The 16404-nt window shown below is 53.2% G+C and overlaps 8 protein-coding genes and 1 non-coding gene across 9 annotated transcripts; 2 read left to right on the top strand and 7 right to left on the bottom strand.

Moving 5' to 3' along the window:
* Positions 1 to 958: 958 nt before the first annotated feature.
* On the bottom strand, positions 959 to 2581 carry BO80DRAFT_430383 (NADH:flavin oxidoreductase/NADH oxidase). Its single transcript, XM_025720697.1, has 2 exons — positions 2234 to 2581; positions 959 to 2179 (listed from the first exon to the last, which is right to left on the bottom strand). Exons 1-2 carry the CDS (start codon positions 2402 to 2404, stop codon positions 1082 to 1084), a joined length of 1269 nt encoding a protein of 422 aa, XP_025569183.1. The 5' UTR covers positions 2405 to 2581; the 3' UTR covers positions 959 to 1081.
* A 1004-nt stretch (positions 2582 to 3585) lies between these two features.
* BO80DRAFT_t308 lies at positions 3586 to 3679 on the bottom strand. The gene has a single exon. It is a non-coding gene; the product is annotated as a tRNA-Val (tRNA).
* Positions 3680 to 4830: 1151 nt separating this feature from the next.
* BO80DRAFT_489211 (uncharacterized protein) lies at positions 4831 to 5505 on the top strand (the record flags this gene model as incomplete). Its single annotated transcript, XM_025723600.1, has 1 exon — positions 4831 to 5505. One exon carries the CDS (start codon positions 4831 to 4833, stop codon positions 5503 to 5505), a length of 675 nt encoding a protein of 224 aa, XP_025569182.1.
* Positions 5506 to 6410: 905 nt separating this feature from the next.
* Positions 6411 to 8399, top strand: BO80DRAFT_506573 (Zn(II)2Cys6 transcription factor domain-containing protein; the record flags this gene model as incomplete). Its single annotated transcript, XM_025724553.1, has 2 exons — positions 6411 to 6500; positions 6544 to 8399. 2 exons carry the CDS (start codon positions 6411 to 6413, stop codon positions 8302 to 8304), a joined length of 1851 nt encoding a protein of 616 aa, XP_025569181.1. The 3' UTR covers positions 8305 to 8399.
* BO80DRAFT_292908 (uncharacterized protein) lies at positions 8300 to 8789 on the bottom strand. Its single transcript, XM_025715022.1, has one exon. The coding sequence runs from the start codon at positions 8595 to 8597 to the stop codon at positions 8343 to 8345; it is 255 nt and encodes an 84-aa protein (XP_025569180.1). The 5' UTR covers positions 8598 to 8789; the 3' UTR covers positions 8300 to 8342.
* On the bottom strand, positions 8708 to 8948 carry BO80DRAFT_450742 (uncharacterized protein; the record flags this gene model as incomplete). The annotated part of the gene is made up of 2 exons (XM_025721836.1): positions 8708 to 8731; positions 8796 to 8948. 2 exons carry the CDS (start codon positions 8946 to 8948, stop codon positions 8708 to 8710), a joined length of 177 nt encoding a protein of 58 aa, XP_025569179.1.
* Positions 8790 to 9602, bottom strand: BO80DRAFT_292913 (acyltransferase family protein). The gene has a single exon (XM_025715023.1). The coding sequence runs from the start codon at positions 9420 to 9422 to the stop codon at positions 8982 to 8984; it is 441 nt and encodes a 146-aa protein (XP_025569178.1). The 5' UTR covers positions 9423 to 9602; the 3' UTR covers positions 8790 to 8981.
* Positions 9603 to 12399: 2797 nt separating this feature from the next.
* On the bottom strand, positions 12400 to 13177 carry BO80DRAFT_439873 (glutathione S-transferase family protein; the record flags this gene model as incomplete). Its single annotated transcript, XM_025721097.1, has 2 exons — positions 12400 to 12963; positions 13025 to 13177. 2 exons carry the CDS (start codon positions 13175 to 13177, stop codon positions 12400 to 12402), a joined length of 717 nt encoding a protein of 238 aa, XP_025569177.1.
* Positions 13178 to 13634: 457 nt separating this feature from the next.
* On the bottom strand, positions 13635 to 15619 carry BO80DRAFT_430379 (MFS transporter). Its single transcript, XM_025720696.1, has one exon. It carries the CDS (start codon positions 15409 to 15411, stop codon positions 13729 to 13731), a length of 1683 nt encoding a protein of 560 aa, XP_025569176.1. The 5' UTR covers positions 15412 to 15619; the 3' UTR covers positions 13635 to 13728.
* Positions 15620 to 16404: the final 785 nt, after the last annotated feature.

Below are 16404 nucleotides of genomic sequence, written 5' to 3'. Positions count from 1 at the left end.
CCCCCAACATACCCCCTGCATCATCCAGACCAAGATTACGATACTCCGTACTAATAATCAATAGAAGCCTCAACCATCCCCCTCGCGGCCCTAACAGCCGTCATCTCCCTCTACTACCGCCACGCCCTCCCGACCCCCTGGTCTCCCCCATCTGCCACCGCCACCCCAACTCCATTCCTCATCTACGGCGGGAGTACCGCCGTCGGCTCCTTCGCTATTAAACTCGCCCGCGCGAGTAACATCCACCCGATCATCGCCATCGCCCGGCGCGGGATCCCCCTACGTGGAGAGTCTCCTGGATGAGACTAAGGGCGATAGGGTAGTTGATTACCGTAATGGTATCGATGCTACCGTCCAGGAAATTAAATCCATCCTTTCCTCTACCCCATCCTCCTCTGAAGAAAAGGGGGGACTGGTATTGAGGAATGTTCTGGATACGATTGTGTCGGAGACGAGTATTTCCACCATCAAGCAGGTGATCACTGATGATGGGACAGGAAAGGTAGATACCGTTCTCCCCATCCCTACCCCGAACCCCTACCCATCCACCATCCTCACATCAACTACGTGGGTCAGTGCGGCCCATGGCAATGAGAACGGGGTCGATTGTCGAGACCTGTGTTTTGTGTTTTGTCGCTGGTTTAGCCGTGCCTTGGCGCGGGAGGAGGAGGGCGGGAAGGGGAGGGTGTTCTCGGGACATCCGTTTGTGGTTCGTGAGGGGGGGTTAGTGGGCGTGGAGGCCGCCATGAGGGATTTGAAGGAGGGGAAGGCGAGTGCGGTGAAGTTTGTGTTTCGGGTGGGGGAGACGCCGGGACTTAATTAATTTCTTTTGCATGAATGGGGGTGGGGTGTGCAGCGAGGTGTGGTGGGGAGGTATTTTTTGATAGATGTGAAATATGGTTTATTGTGCTGGCTATGTTTTATATTGTTAATTGCGGGAATGGTGCATTGGATGGTTATGTGTATTGTACTCCGTATGTATAAGGGATGGAATGTTGACACCAGGGTCAGAACGACCCATCGGTCAGTGGGATCTAAGCATTAGCCGCTCAACAGCTATCTATGAGTCTATCTAGTCTAGTTACGCATCAAAAATCGACGGCTTATAAACACTCGGATCAATGAACTCGCGCCCGCCCCGTCGAGTAAATCCCCAGCGAATCTGACTCGCCATGGAGATCTCCACATCCAAATGCTGCGCAAACGTCCACGTCAACCCCGGATCCTTCTGGAATCCTCTCCCCACCAACGCCACATCCAATCCCTCCTTCTCGAGGAGATCATTCGCCTGACGACCATTCGTGATGGCACCCACCGCCGAGACCAGCAACTTATCACCAACCGCCTGCTTCACCGCCACCGCGAACGGGGCCTGGAAGAGAGGTCCCGACTTGACCTTCTGCGCGGCGTGCACGCCACCGGTACTGATATCGATCAAGTCAATCGCGCCCTGCTTGGCGAGCTCCTGAGCGAACTTGATCGTGCTCTCCAGGTTCCAGCTCTGCTCGGGGAGAGTCTCCTCGAGCCAGTCGGAGGCCGAGACCCGGAGGAAGACGGGGACGTCAGGGCCCGCAACGTCACGGGTGATCTGGGCGATCTCAAGCGGCAAACGAATCCGGTTCTCAAACGAACCACCGTACTCATCAGTCCGGTTATTCGCGGCGGGCGACAAGAACGACGAAATCAAATATCCATGAGCACCATGAATCTCAATAAAATCCACCCCCACCGCAAGAGCCCGCTTCACAGCAGCCGCCCAATCGGCCTTGAACTGAGCGATATCGGCCGCAGTCATAGCCTTCGGCTTCGGGAACGTATCAGCGAACGGAATATCGCTAGGGCCGAGAACCCGATCCGGCCAGCCGTCCAGATCCTCCGTGGCCATCGCGGTACCCGAGATCCACGGGGCAACGGTGCTAGCCTTGCGGCCGGCGTGAGCGAGTTGCACGCCAATCTTCTGATTCTGGGAGTGGGCGAATTCGACCACCTGGCGCATCGGAGCGATCTGTGAGTCCTGCCACAGACCCACGTCCTGCGGGGTGATGCGGCCCTCCGGCTGCACGGCGGTGGCTTCGATGATCATCAGGCCGGGGCCGCGTTGGGCGATGCCGCCCAGGTGGGCGATGTGGTAGGGGGTCATGTGGCCATCCTGGGCACTGTATTGGCAGAGGGGGGCGAGCTGAGATCATCAGTATGGTGGTATTGCTAGAGGGAAGGAAGAAGGGGGACTCACGCCGAGACGGTTTTGAAAGGTGACGCCGCGGATGGTCAGAGGGTGGAAGAGTTTCGGGACCGGCTTGCCGCTGGTTTGCGGGTTCGCGGCCGTGCCCGCGGGGGGATCTTGAGCCGGGGTGAAGTAGGAGATGCCCGGGGCGGGGGTGTTGACGAGGTTGGTGACGGTCATGATGGGGTGTATGCAGTGGTATGGGTGTACAGATGGTAGTGAAGTTGAGGATGCGCAGGGTGGCATTTATACCGGATCGAACCCGACGAAACCAGTGGAAGCTGCTTTGAAATCCAGGGTGGAGATCACTGATATTGAGATGGTTTGATCGCCAGTCGCCGACTAGGAACGTCTTTGCCGCTTCGGGCGAAGTCTCCGACTTGGTGGCTGAGGGTGGCTGCAGCCGTGGCCTGACTCGTGGGTGGTCGTGATTCCAAGGTTCGTGGGGTTGGATCCGGGCTGTGAGTGGTGGAGATGAGGCTATCCCCACTGTTAGTTCGGCAGTTGGACCCCACGCCAGCCGAGATTAATCAGCATCGGAGGAACTTTGCCCCAAAGTCTCCGATGGCCGCTCGAGGACACTCGAGGGTATGTTGGAGGAATGTAGCTGCAGCTGCAGCCGCCGCCTCAGACTTGAAGAATTCAAGGTATTAGAGATATGCAGATGGTCTGTGCTGGTCGCGGCAAACGCAGGGGTTCCTGGTCAGAACCTTATTGGTTCTAAATATATATATGTCTATCAGGCTAGTGCAGTACTCCGTCAGCACATTGTCATGCTGAAAGACACGTTGATGTGTATGCTTCCTAAAGCTAGAATACAGACTGGATCAATTTCCGACAGTAAAATGAGATGAGAACCGAGTGCCAAAGATGGAATCGCCACCAGTGATTAGGGCAGGCTGAGTTACGTGCTCCGATGCCTTTTTGAAAGATAGACCACGATGTTGGACGAGTTTTGTCAGTGGCAGGCTGTATAACAGACGCTAGTTGACCAGGGCTGTTGCGTTGGCTGCAAAAGTCATCAAATATATGTCTCGTTACGGGGGGACTTCTTTGAGAGGACTAATTCTTGACAATTATCGTGATGATATCCTTCTGTCGAAAACAACAATGCCATCCGTGGACAGAGGCCAACTACATCTGCTTACCTCTTACCCACTGAATGAACGCCCGTTATGCATTTAGCGACGGTCGCCCCCAAACATGAGGTGGATATTCAAAATTCGAAACACCAAGACGAGATCTTTTTTTTATTCTTTTACTAAAAAAAAAAACCCCCCCATTTAAATACGATTGCACACTCAAATCGTCCTAGATACACAACTCAACAGCTTTGGGGCAGCTGCTCAAAAACAAAAATATGACCAGACAGGGGCTCGATCCCTGGACCTTTTCGGTACAACATTTATTGGGTAAATGTAAACGAAATGTGATAACCAACTACACCATCCGGCCAATGGATATTCTACAAGACCAACTGTCATGAAATAGAGCTTAAAAATTAGCTGCTTCTGCTGCACTACGGGATGCCGATCCAGGTGTCTGCTCGGAGTTTACCGTTTTCGGGGGGCGTTTGCGAGCCGTGACCCGAGCTTCGGATTGAAGGATTAGCGCCAACCAGGTGCGGCGGAATACCATCAACTGCAGCGGGGCGATCTTTGCAGAAAACGTGGGGAATCTCTCGCTTGCTTACCGGCTTATGCGAGAAGACTTTGAATAGGAAGAGTTCAGTGGGCCGCTGTGATGAGCATCATGGCATTCAATGCTGTATAGTTCCGATACTGGTAGTTGGTTGATATGGGATGGAAGAGACCAGGAGCTAGTCAGATTTGGGACATCTGATTCGACAGGGATCGATTGCTATATCGCGAGAGTCGAGTAAAAGAGGTCCTGTTCTCGTTCCAACCTGGTTTGGCACGGGGCGGATTACCTCAGTAATGATCAGGGGTTTGTTGAACAACCTGCTCTAGTCTTCGCGGCTGGTTGGAATGGGGTGGATGCCTTAGACCAGGGGAATAACAATATAGATGAGGACTAGAGTACACATTATGGCTGCCTGGAAAGTTCGGAGATAACCATCCTCACAATCTTCCTGCTTCCTGCGTAACCAGAAGTTTATGATCCCGTCAGTATCTGCAGATCAGCATACACCAGACTTCCTACGGGTCGACCCCATGATCCACTATCTCTACTGGTACATCTCTGCAGCAACCAGTATGCAAGTTGCTATTGCAAGCTGTACCAGACTGCGGCAGTATCCGGTACGGGATGGGATCTTCGTCCCTTGCGGGGCGTCCCTGGGCTATCTCCGAGCCCGCAGGCCCTATGCTGTCTCCCTGATAGGTCCACTGGAGTTTGTCCAAGCTGACGCGTATGAGGTACTCCATATCTGTGACACCAAGTGCACTGTACTCGTCATGATCGCTGCTTGACGGGTCGGATTGCGAATTGCCCGTTGATTACAGACTCGCGCAACAGACCATGGAAAAGATGGAATCCAGGTTGCCTATAAAACGGCAATCTCCCAATTTCATATCCACCATCTTCATCAACCTCAAAAGTCGCTCGCTTAGCATACCCCCGTCACTCTTTCAATTTCAGCCATCATGTACTTCCGACCCATCTCCATTCTATCCCTCGCTGCCCTCGCAGCAGCCGCCCCAACCTGTGACCGCACCCTCAACAGCACCGTCGGCCTCTATACCGTGCAACCCAACGACACCATGACCAGCATCTCCCACACCGTCTCCCGCGGCATCTGCGACATCGCACGCCTCAACCGCATGGCCGACGCCATGCTCCCCCTCCTCACCGGCGAAGAACTCCTCATTCCCCCTGAAACCTGCACCCCCGACAACTCCACCTGCCTAATCCTCCCCAACCCAACAAACACTTACTCCGACTGTGTCGCCGGCGGTCCTCACGCCTATTACACCCTGGAGGGCGACACGATCCGCTACATCGCCCTCAAGCTCAACATCACGGTTGAAGCCCTATCCGCCACCGCGCAAGGCGGCGTCACAGACCCCGATACACCTGTGCAAGTGGATAACTTTCTGAAAGTGCCGCAGTGTAGTCCCAGTCGGTGTACGGTTGAGCCGTTATTGTTTACCTACGGGACGTATAAGGATTTAGCGGAGAAGTCGGGGACCACGGTGGGACAGATTATGGCGTTGAATCCGACGTATAATCATACCGATGCGGCGAGGGGGGAGGGGGCGGTGATTACCTTGCCTGGGAAGTGTGAGACTTTGGGAGGGAATGGGACGGTTATTTCTTAGGTGGGTATTTAGTGTGGGTTTTAGGGGAGGGTGGTTGTATGTATTTCTCTATAGTGGTTTTGTATAGTGTCGCGCAATTATATAATTGATGTAATATTCGTGTTGTCAGGGTAGAATGGATCTGAGTATTTGCGTGTTCTCTTAGCTCGATCGTTGGATATCCCAGTCCTCGTCTAGGGTGTACCGCTCATGCCGTTCTTATTGCGTCTGGGTATTATCACGAAGTCTTCTCTTCCAGCGGGCAAGGAAGGGGGACTTAATGGGCTAGATTTGGTGTCGGCGAGAATACCTCAGTATTTTATTATATACATTTTGTCCACAGATACTCAATAGCAAGGATCTAATATTTGTATGTAGAAGTATTGCATCGCTGTCAGAGCTATCACAACACTGCTAGGGCTTAATGGTTGATACATAGCTTCGCCGTCAATGTGCTGTAATTTATGTGCATTCATCGCTGATTAGATGGCATCGGTGGATTTTGGAATAGTTAGTAGCATTGAATAGCTCTTTTTGGAAGAATGAAATGCCGGAAGATATAAAAAAAAAAAGAAAGAAATTTGTTACCTCGCTATTTGAAATGAATAAATTCCGATGTCCCATGTTTATATAGTGTGGGGTATGTGCTGGTTGGGCGGATTGCTAGGCTGACACAGTAAGGTGCGCCATGGGTATGATTTCCGAATCAATTTCGTCTAGTCTCCTCAGAAGATGAAGAGTACCTCCATCGGTCATTCAATTGTCAATGTAGTCTGGCTGTTGCCTAATTGATCATCGCAATAAGTGTATAAAATGGCACGGGTTTACGGGTATTGCTAGCTCATCGACTAATCCTTAGCGGGGAACTAGAACGCTCTTCTTCCCCTGGATGTTCCCGCGGCCTGTTCGCTCCAACTTCACTCATCATGTACCCACCCGCGCCACCACGCGCCAGAAAAACACCTATTGTCCGAACAAGAACCGGTTGCTATACCTGTCGTGCTCGTCATCATAAGGTATTGACCTCTCACTGTAGAATTCTTTCTCTAACCAAGACAGTGCGATGAGACCAGACCACAGTGTCTTCGCTGCGTGCGGAAGAACCTCCAATGTGAAGGGTACACGCCGCGATATTCGTTCCGTACTGCTACCCCGAAAAACCAAGGGGTACCGAAGCAATCAGCATCAGCCAAGCGGAAAGAGTCGCCGCGCAGTAGCGGCGATGCCGGCAACAATGGGCAATCTTCAGGCCCAGGCCGATCAATAAGCGAGGTCTGTTGCGAATCTGGCGATCTGACTAGCGACGAGGTGATAGGAAGCCCGGTAGTGGATCAAACGAGCGCCATCTCTTCGACGGGCTCTTCCTTCGCCAATGACCGTGGCATGGTCGAACCAAAGGAAAGCATCCATCTGGCACATTATACGAGTTGTCTGAAGACGCGGCTGCCTGCAGCGATAGTGCCTAGCGTTGAAAAGTTCAGAGCCCAGCCCCTGGTTCGCAATGCTTTACTGGCTCTGGCGGCCTCAGACCTAGCTCATTCGCACGACCAGGTCTGGGAGGAAGGAGGCAGGACATTCCTCAAAAAGGCATCCTACAGTGACGACCATCTTGCGAGCGGGGTCCAATTATACAATACAGCCATCCAAATGTTGCATGGTGAGAATGTCGGCTGCCAGCCCGAGGAGCGGCTCGTGGCAGTAACTCTCTGCTGTCTGTTTGAGCGCAGATCGGGCTCCCCACGCGGACAGTATACCCATTACAAAGGTGCTCAAGCCATTGTGACCTCTCATTTTCAAGAGATCTCCCTGAATGCTGCTGGTCGATCGCTGCTCTGCGGGTGGGCGGAACTACACGCTTACTGGGAAGCTCACAAGCTCCCATTCCGAATGTTGGAGCTGGAAAAGAAATTTTATCCCGTTCGGACAGTGGCGCAGGCCTTTGCAGATCGGAAAGGTACTGCATACGGATTGTACTGCGATGCATGTGCCATCCATGCCCGGTTAAACCTGGTGTACTGCATGGGTCAGGAGGAGATGGATAGGGTTATGCAGCGGGCTCGAGATTGGTATGGGGCCAACTTTCCCGAGATGGTCCGTCAGGATGATGATACCAACCCTGAGAACTTTCTCTCTATACAAGACGTGCAGCATACTGTTCAGAGCCTTGGACGATTACTCGATGCCTGGCGCGACTCAATGCCTCTAGAAGCCGCTGTCGACGCCATCCAATATCCACAGGACCATCCTGCCAATGCCGTGCTGGATGCAACCATGCCGCCCTTGTACTTCAAGACCTCTTCTATCGCCGTGAGCTGCCTTTACTATGCTGCCGCTCGGCTGTTGCTATGTGATGAGGCCATCCCCCAATCTGGTAGCCCAGCAGAACCCGACCGGCCCATCAACCCCTGGGCCTACCTCGTGCTCCGCATCATGGCCGGACTCGACTTTAATGATCCAGCTGTGTTCAGTCCATACGAGGAAACCGTTATCTGGGTACTATGGACCGCCAGCAGCGCCTCCCCGGACCAGCGCATCACCACGTACCTCCTCCATGATATGCTCCCCCGACTCGAACAAACAAGCTGTTCACTAGCGTTAGCTGCCATTACCCTGTACAAGCCATTCTTCCACGTGCTGCACAATCACCTCCAAGATGGGTTTCGACCGTATCTACTCAAATTTCCTACCCCCGCGGACAAGGAACTGGGTTCTGATGAGTCAGAGTTGGTGGCTATCCATGCGCGGGATCCTCGGGGCAGGGTCATCCATATGACGGGCAGGATTCCGATTGAATGTCAACCGAATAATCATCGGCACTAGATGACACACGATGGCTATCTTGGGATCGAAATCCAGCACTAGAATGGCACAGTCACCCCCAATTCCCCACGGACAGAGCAGGTGCGGGCTCCCAAGCCCATTGGGGGCGCTACCCCTTCCTGGCTACCGCCCGCTTCCGTTGAGTCAAGCCATCTCCACTTCATCCTTTTTTTATTTTCTTTTTCTATTGTTATGGTCACTTCTTTGTACCACAATACATGATCAGCCTGAGAAGTTACCATGAAGAGTGCATCATCTAGAGCAGAGCAGCTTGCCATTGTCAGAACCAACATGACACCATTCTATCCTTGGATGATACATATCTCCTCGCAGATAAGATAGAGAGACACTTATGGAGAGAATATTTCCCACGGAGGAGACCTAGACACTTTACTATCCCCCATTACAATATACCATTCCATTTTCCCTGGATTTCCATAGCAAGAGAGGATTCTGGATTCTGGATTTGGCATTGAAAGTCTGCGTCTCACCAGCCGCACCTGATCCTTGACGGACGCGAGGCCAAGGATCACGAAGTAGATCCCCAGCGAGCATCGGAACTCATGCGAGATCGTCCATAGATGAAGGTTATACCCCGTCACGTAAAAGGGCCCACTAAGATCGAGGGCCGCCAGAAAGGTCATGGTCAGACAGCGGAGATGAGCCCCCAGTGCTGATCAAGGCTCCGCTCCAGGGCATCCCTCCTTCGGGTTACCGGGGGTCCAGTCCATGAGCCCAGTGTAAAGAGCCGCATGGGAGAGAAGGCATAAGACCAGGACGGGAATATAAAGCCGAAACCCGCGGCGCAAAACGGAGTAGGTCAGTTTTCGATAGAAGTGGGTGGGGGCTTCCTCGCGGAGTCGGACGATGGAGATCGACACGGCATATCCAGATATGACAAAGAAGATCAGGACCATGGCCTGACCTGCGAAGAGCAGGCGAAAGGGTGGCAGCTGGAACCAGCGTCGATTGTCTTCGGCAGGAGTGGACCAAAAGGACCGGTAAGGGGGTCCCATCTCACACACAGTGAAGTGAAACCAGGCCACGATGGCGGCTGCAATGCCACGAAGGCCATCCAGCCAATGTTCTCGGCCGGTGGCTGGTGCTGTTAATGCCATAACGAGGGGTCTGAGAAGGTGAGAAAGAGGAATGGTCAAGTGGCATCAGAATTGCGCGGCCAGAACAACGGAATCGCTGCGGACCGGGATCCATGAGCGCCCGGCATGCCTGTGGGATCGACAGAGTTTAGTGCAGTCCAAGGAGTTGCCTCTGGATCAAATCCCGAACTGCAGGGTTAGCGACGGAATCCTACCAGTAACGGATAGTACGGCGGATCCTGCAGCCAGAACATTGCATTTGTTGTCCATTTTGGGCGTCTTAGTGGCATGGAAGCATCCAGTGACCATTCAAGCGGGAACACACCAAATTCCCTACCGCACCTCTACCCCACGATGAGATAAGACTAGGCAGTAAATAATCACACTGCCATCGAACATGCTGTGCATTCTGGGTAACAAGGGCACATCTCCCGTTCTTGCGGGGTTGTGATTGCCTGAATGGGTCTCCAGCCCAGCTGATGTCGGCCTAGATGAACATATGTGGGCCAGTGCGATCGATCAATGACGCAGTATCGTGTATCAGCCATCACAACACTTTGTCTTGTTGCTAATCCACTCCGATTGTCGCCGCTCGCTAGCATAGTATAGATCCTTTGCGACAAACGCATGTACTTAGACAGCAGGGTCTATACTAGGACACAGACTCGATCTGCCGGCTGTGAGTATTGCTCACAGCATCGAGATGTAGAGGACACGGTTCATAGTGCTTATGCGACAGCCTTGCTGGCTGCTACATAACCGGAATGCATGATCTGCACCCTAGCACCCTTATCAGGCCGCGTATCAGATCTCGGCGTGAAGATCATCTCACTAAGCAGCGCCTCATTACGGCAATGTTCACGCAACACCAAATACAACAACAGGCGAGCAACATAACTGGATGGCCGGACGTATTGGCATCAGCACTAGAATGAGTGCTCCCTAAGATGCCATGTTCCAGCGCCAAAGCGAGGATAGTCATAGCCATGCCGGCAGCAGCGGTTTGCATTGCCATGGAGGGCTTCGTGGTCGGATTTATACTTCACCCCAGGATGTCTGAGTATATGAGAGAAACGGGGCCTGTATCTGACTGTCGTATGCTCGATCGGGCCATTTCACAGTTCCTTGCATCATGTACTACATTCCCAAGCCCTTGAAGCCGCACAGTGGCGTTCACTCTGGCCAGATATTGGTGTCCTTGACTCGACAAACTTTAAACTTCCTTGGCTGCTCTGTTGCAACCGCTGTACCCGGAAAGGTCCGCCATGATGCATCTGGATATACCTTTGGCAGAGATAGCCATGCAGATGGACCGAGTACGGTCGATCCAGACACCAGATGCAGAAATAATCGCCCAATGCTGTTCCATTGTGAAGGCAGCGCTGGAGAGGAACAGCATAAAACTGGTCGGCGATGGAGCAGTCACCAGGCTCTGTGTAAGCCAGCCACACATGCACCAAGAAAGGTGTTATGTTTACCTCCTTTATCATTTCCTTGGTTCTTTCAGACATCCTCGATATCGAATTTCTGTGGACGTCGGACTCGGACTCCATGGTGATGCCTGACACTCTGACACGCACCATGGCAACATGTGCCGCAGATCCATGCATTGGGGGTGCCAGCACGGCACTAACCATCCATAATCGAGACGAAACGGTTATAACCCAACTTGGAAATGCTGTCTACCTCAACGAACTGTATCTGGCACGGTCATTCACCGGTGCCGCAGCCGCAAATGATTACCAAAGTGGACCATCTGCTGCCTTTCGGTTTTCCGCTGTCAGTGGAGAGTTGCTCGGCTGGTACAAGCAGAGTGTGCTTGGACATTGGATGGTTAGTGTACTTTCCCAGTCCTCATCCATACTGACCCGTTAGGTGGTGAATGAGGATCGTCACCTGACGGCACGCCTTTTGTTGAAAGGGTGGAAGGTAGTCTTTGCATCCGACGTGATGACTGCCACTGAGACCCCTACAACATTTAGAAGATGGTTGCTGCAACAGGTATGTCAGTCAGAACCGTATAGAACCATGTTGACCCCGCAGGTTCGCTGGGCTCGAGCAGTACACGTCGAAAGCTTCCACCGACCAGGCGTCTACCTGATGCAGTCTCCCATTCTGTTCTTCGCTGCCCTCCGGAGACAGTTTGCAGCCTTCGCCATGCCAGCCACCGTCGTCTTGTACCTCGTTTCCGGATGCTGCCCCTCCGATCCTTTTCCGTGCAGGATTATTTCTACCGACTGGTCCTGACGATCCTTATCTCGCACTTCGTAACCCCTATCGACCAACGGCAAAGAAGTGGATGTGGAGTCTGCCTGCCAATTTGTTCTATCATATCCCGTTGCCTGCCATCCAGGTCTGGAGCTTTCTGACGATCCTTCACGACTCTTGGGGTACGACTGCTAGATCGAGAACGGAAGCTGCCAAGCAATCAAAACTGCGTCTGAAGATTTGGGAAGTGGGATTCTTCGTCTTGTGGATGGGGATCCTGGGAGGTGCTGACGGTCGGTATGTGGCTACCACCTTGATGCTAGGATCGGCTGATGTCATGGCATTTATTTTGCTCGGGGTGGTCTCTTTGTGGATTGTGTGTGGATGGTGGATGGTGGTTGCAAAGTGAGAGTAAGTGAGAGCAAAGGGGTTCATCTGACTGCTTTGATTGTGGGGTGGGGTTACCCACGGTGTGGACATACGATATGCTCTCAACGAAAAATTGATGTATGATTAGCATAGATGGACTGAATGGGCTGATTAAAGGAACGACATGGCCGGATTATGAGTGTTGGTGATAGCAAAGAGATGATGGAGCGATCACCGGGAAGACAATCTTGATCACCTGATCTGTGTGCACATCGAACTGTCCATTAATCTTCATATACCCCAATGCATGAACCAGATGCCAGTATTTGATCTTGGATAGTCCATCTACATCCTAATCTCCCAGAAACGTAAGCTGAAACATGAACGAAGATATACATTCAACCACTAGAAGATAAATCCACTACTTCCTCACAGAAGCCAACTTAGCCTTCGTTCTCTCCGCAGCGACCTTCTCAGGGAAAATAGCCTTCACACTAGGATGATCCTTCGTCGCCTCAGCCCAGCGACTAAAGTTCTTCAGCTCGGCCAACGACTCCAACAGACCCGCATCCAACAAATCATACTCCGGCTTCGCGAACGCGTGCAGACGGATCAAAAACGACCCAAACAGCACCTCCACCAAGGTCAGCTTGTCACTACCCCCGAAGAACGGCCCGTGTGTCTTTCCCTCCAAGCCCGGGTACAGCAGCGGCTCGATCTCCTTCTTGATGGCCGCGACGAAAGCCTCGCCCGCGGCCTTGCGATCCTCAGCGGTGGCACCACGCAGGGCGGTGTTGTAGTGGGGCGCGACTTTGCTGGCGTAAGTGTCGGCGAAGAAGGCGATGCGGGCGCGCTGCAGGGCGCCTTCGGGGGTGTTGGAGGGGGGCACGAGGTGGGAGGGGTGGGCGTCGGCGAGGAATTGAGAGACGATGGCGGATTCGGTGATGATTTCGCCATTGTAGGAGAGGGAGGGGACGAGACCGCGCTGAAACAGGAATTCGTTAGCTTGTTGATGAGAGCTGAGTTTGGAAGAACAAGGAACGTACCGGGTTAACTTCCAGATACCATGGCTCGCGCGGAGTGTCCAGGTCAATGGTGACTTCCTCGAAGGGGAGACCGAGCTCCGCGAGGACAATGTGGGCGCGATGTGCCCAGGGGCAGATGCGGTTGGTGTAGAGGATGATCTTGGGGGCAGACATGATGATTGTGTTTGACTGATAGATGATCAGGAGAAGTGCGGACCTGGCGGGTATAAGAAGGCGTGGAGAAGAGGGGCATCAGGACCCCGCCCGCCGTCTCGGTATCGCAGCTCGGGTCTCCGAGCCGGAACTATGAGCATTATTAATGCCGGGCTTGTCAGAATTAATAATTCACAATCACGTCAAATGCTAATATGGTGCGTTATATGGCAGATATACGGATTCTTTCGTATTCTATACCGGCCATTGGAACACCATGTCGCAATCCCTGCAGGACGGATGCGAATATGGCGGGAAAATATTCATCCGGGCTTTCGCAAGCCAATCCAGAAGTCGTCATTTGCGGGGATATCACACCAGCACGAGCACGTGCTTCTAAATGCATTCATTCGACAGGACATATAAATCTTATTACCAACGTCACTACAGCATGACTGATATGGGAGAATAATGACATCCATTGGAAGTTGGGGTATAATCTATTCTAGGTTTCGAAGAAATGCATGTACCTCAGGGGATATCATATATACACTCACACAGATGACCAAACGCTAAACAGGATATGGCAGCGACTCCCGGCGGAGTCGACTGGCCCGACGGCCAGCATGTTTCTCGCGATCGGCCGCCAGCGTCTGGGCGAACTTGCTGCGTCGTCGAATCTCCGGTCCCTTCCAGTAGAAAATGTAGATCGGAATAGCCACCAAGGCGGCAATACATCCCAGCAGCGTACTACCCCACGCCAAGTGAAACTTGCCGCCGATGTTCTCATACAGTGGGGTGGCATACATGGTTGCAATACCAGCCAGGAAGTCACGGGCGAACCCGTTGCCACCGGTCGCAGAGGCAGAGTATACACCGTAGGCAGCCACCATGTAGTCGATCGTGGCCATGTAGATGGCGTAGTTGGCAATGGCAATCAGACAAGCGAAGATCAACGGGGCGATCCACGGTGCATAGGCGGGCCCGATGGACGTCCATGCGAAGCCCAGCAGACCGATCGGCTCGAGGGGTGCAAGGAACAAGAGCAAGAGGAGGCGGCGCTCCGCAAAGCGGGCGGCATTGCCCTCCGTCTTCCGGATCTTGCGCTGTCGCCAGATATCCGGCAGGAAGATAAGGTAGGCGATAATGTAGCCGAGCAGAATAGCACAAAATGCCAGGCCGTTGGTCAGAGTATCGAAGCCCCACTGGTCGAACACAAGGGTGAAGGATTCCGTAAAGGTGAAAATCAGGGCATCGGAGAAACCAGACAATAGAGACAAGCAGAGCACAATGGGCTCGCGGATAAACATTTCAAAGGGACGCTTCCAAATTCGCAAGACCTCTTTGACACTCAAGCGGTTCTCCTTCAATTCATTGGGGCCGTAGATGTTGGGGTCTTCGCCGGACTTGCGGCGACGCTTGGCTTCGCGGTCAATGAGGATGGAGGATCTCGTCTCAGGAACCAAGAAAAAGTGGAGAGCCTGAGTGAAGCCACCCACGATCAACTGCACCCAGAACACCCAGGGCCACGAGAGATACTGGCCGATGAAGCCACCAAAGACAGGTCCAATGGTGGACCCACCCACCGAGGAGAGCACGACATAGGCAACGGCGAACCCTTGGTCGTCAATCTCCCACATATCGGCCGTCATACCCAAGGTGACGGAGCCACCAGCGGAGCTTAGACCTCCTAAGAAGCGGCATACCACGATGGTGCCAAAGTTAGGTGCGAGGGCGCAAGGAATCTGCCAGATGTTGACGAGGAATAGACTGAGCTGCATGATCGGCCATCGTCCAAATTCTTCACTCCATGGGGCCCACAGCTCACAGCCGAATGCGTAGGCGACCAGGAAGATCATCTGTCCGACACGGGCCGCTTGCGCGCTGACACCAAACTCATTCTCGATACCAGTGAGGGCATCCGAGTACACACCGGTGTTGAAGTTCATGGACATCTGGACCATGAAGACCACCGAAAGGATGGTCCATTTTTTGTACCACGGGAAGCAAAAGCCGAGTTTGTCGTAGCAGTCATCCTCGCTCAGCTCCCGCTTGCCATCGGGACGCTCTTTCTTTGAACTATCGGAATCACTGCCGGACGTCGGGTCGGAGGCATGCTCAGCCTGCTGGGTAGTGGGATCCTCCGATTCGGATCTGCGGTCCGCCTTGCCGGACTTTTTGTCGGAAACTTTCTCATCGAACATGTCGGGATTGGCAATGTTGCCGTTCTCGGGGTTGGGCTCAGAGGCCGTCATGGTGATAAGCAGGTACACAAACTAGATCGAGTAAGGGGATCCTGCCATGCGGGGGTGGGGAATGGAATAGAATGATAGAAGACCAATCAGTACCTCAAATGGCTAATAGAAGAGAGGATGATTGGGTTGGTGATGATGCTGGAGTGACGATTGAGTCCGATGTGGAATTTGCCAGCGCTTTATAGATCGCTGATCCCTCGTGGATGGCCTCCTTTGCCGGTACATGGTTCTTCCTGAGGCCTTCATTCTGGTGAAGTCCGTGGCTGTCATCCATAGCATGACGTGAGGGCTTCCAGGAAGTTGCATTAGTACTGTGCAGATGGCAAGGATGGTTGTCCCAATACGGAAACCCGAGAGGCTGTTCGCTAAGAGAACCTGATAAGATCCAGTCGGACTCGGCGGAAGAGATCTTCTCCCGGCGCTGGCGTCATAGTTCCGGCCCGTCAGCCCAGGTCTGGGGTCCCAATCAGAGGCGGGGGCTCCTGATTCTCCGGCTCACACTACGTACTAGTAGTACCCGAGTTAAGGGTTATTGGCCACTGCGGCAACACCCGGGGTTGACTCCGACGGGATGCTGTGTGAGATAGAGATGAAGTTTTTGATTGCGTGGCTGCCAGGTCGGTTTCACTTCAGCCGGCAAAATGTCGGAAATGATCCCAGCTGGATGTCCGTATGCATCGAGGAAGAGAGTGGAAGCAGCCTTGCAGCTGGACGAGTACTGGACGAGTAGTACTCGTCCAGCCAGCGCCGGCGGTGAGCAGTGACGTCAAGCCACATCCGCCATCCTCCACATCCACTACTTCCGTGGTGTGTACGGAGTTATGTTCTCTCTCTGCTAGTCTCTCCAGTTCTCTGGCTCTTCCCCAGTCCTTTCTCCGCGTCCTCCCCAGCATCTCTGCGATCTTTCTGGCCCCATGACGCAGGGTCAGCTCGCATGTCAACCCACCCAACGTCATCCACTCTTACAGAGTAAATGGTACTATGGTACAATTC

This window comes from Aspergillus ibericus (genome assembly GCF_003184845.1).
Source record: "Aspergillus ibericus CBS 121593 unplaced genomic scaffold BO80scaffold_98, whole genome shotgun sequence".
In the NCBI taxonomy this organism is placed as follows: Eukaryota; Fungi; Ascomycota; class Eurotiomycetes; order Eurotiales; family Aspergillaceae; genus Aspergillus; species Aspergillus ibericus.
This window is presented reverse-complemented; position numbering and strand designations above follow the sequence as displayed.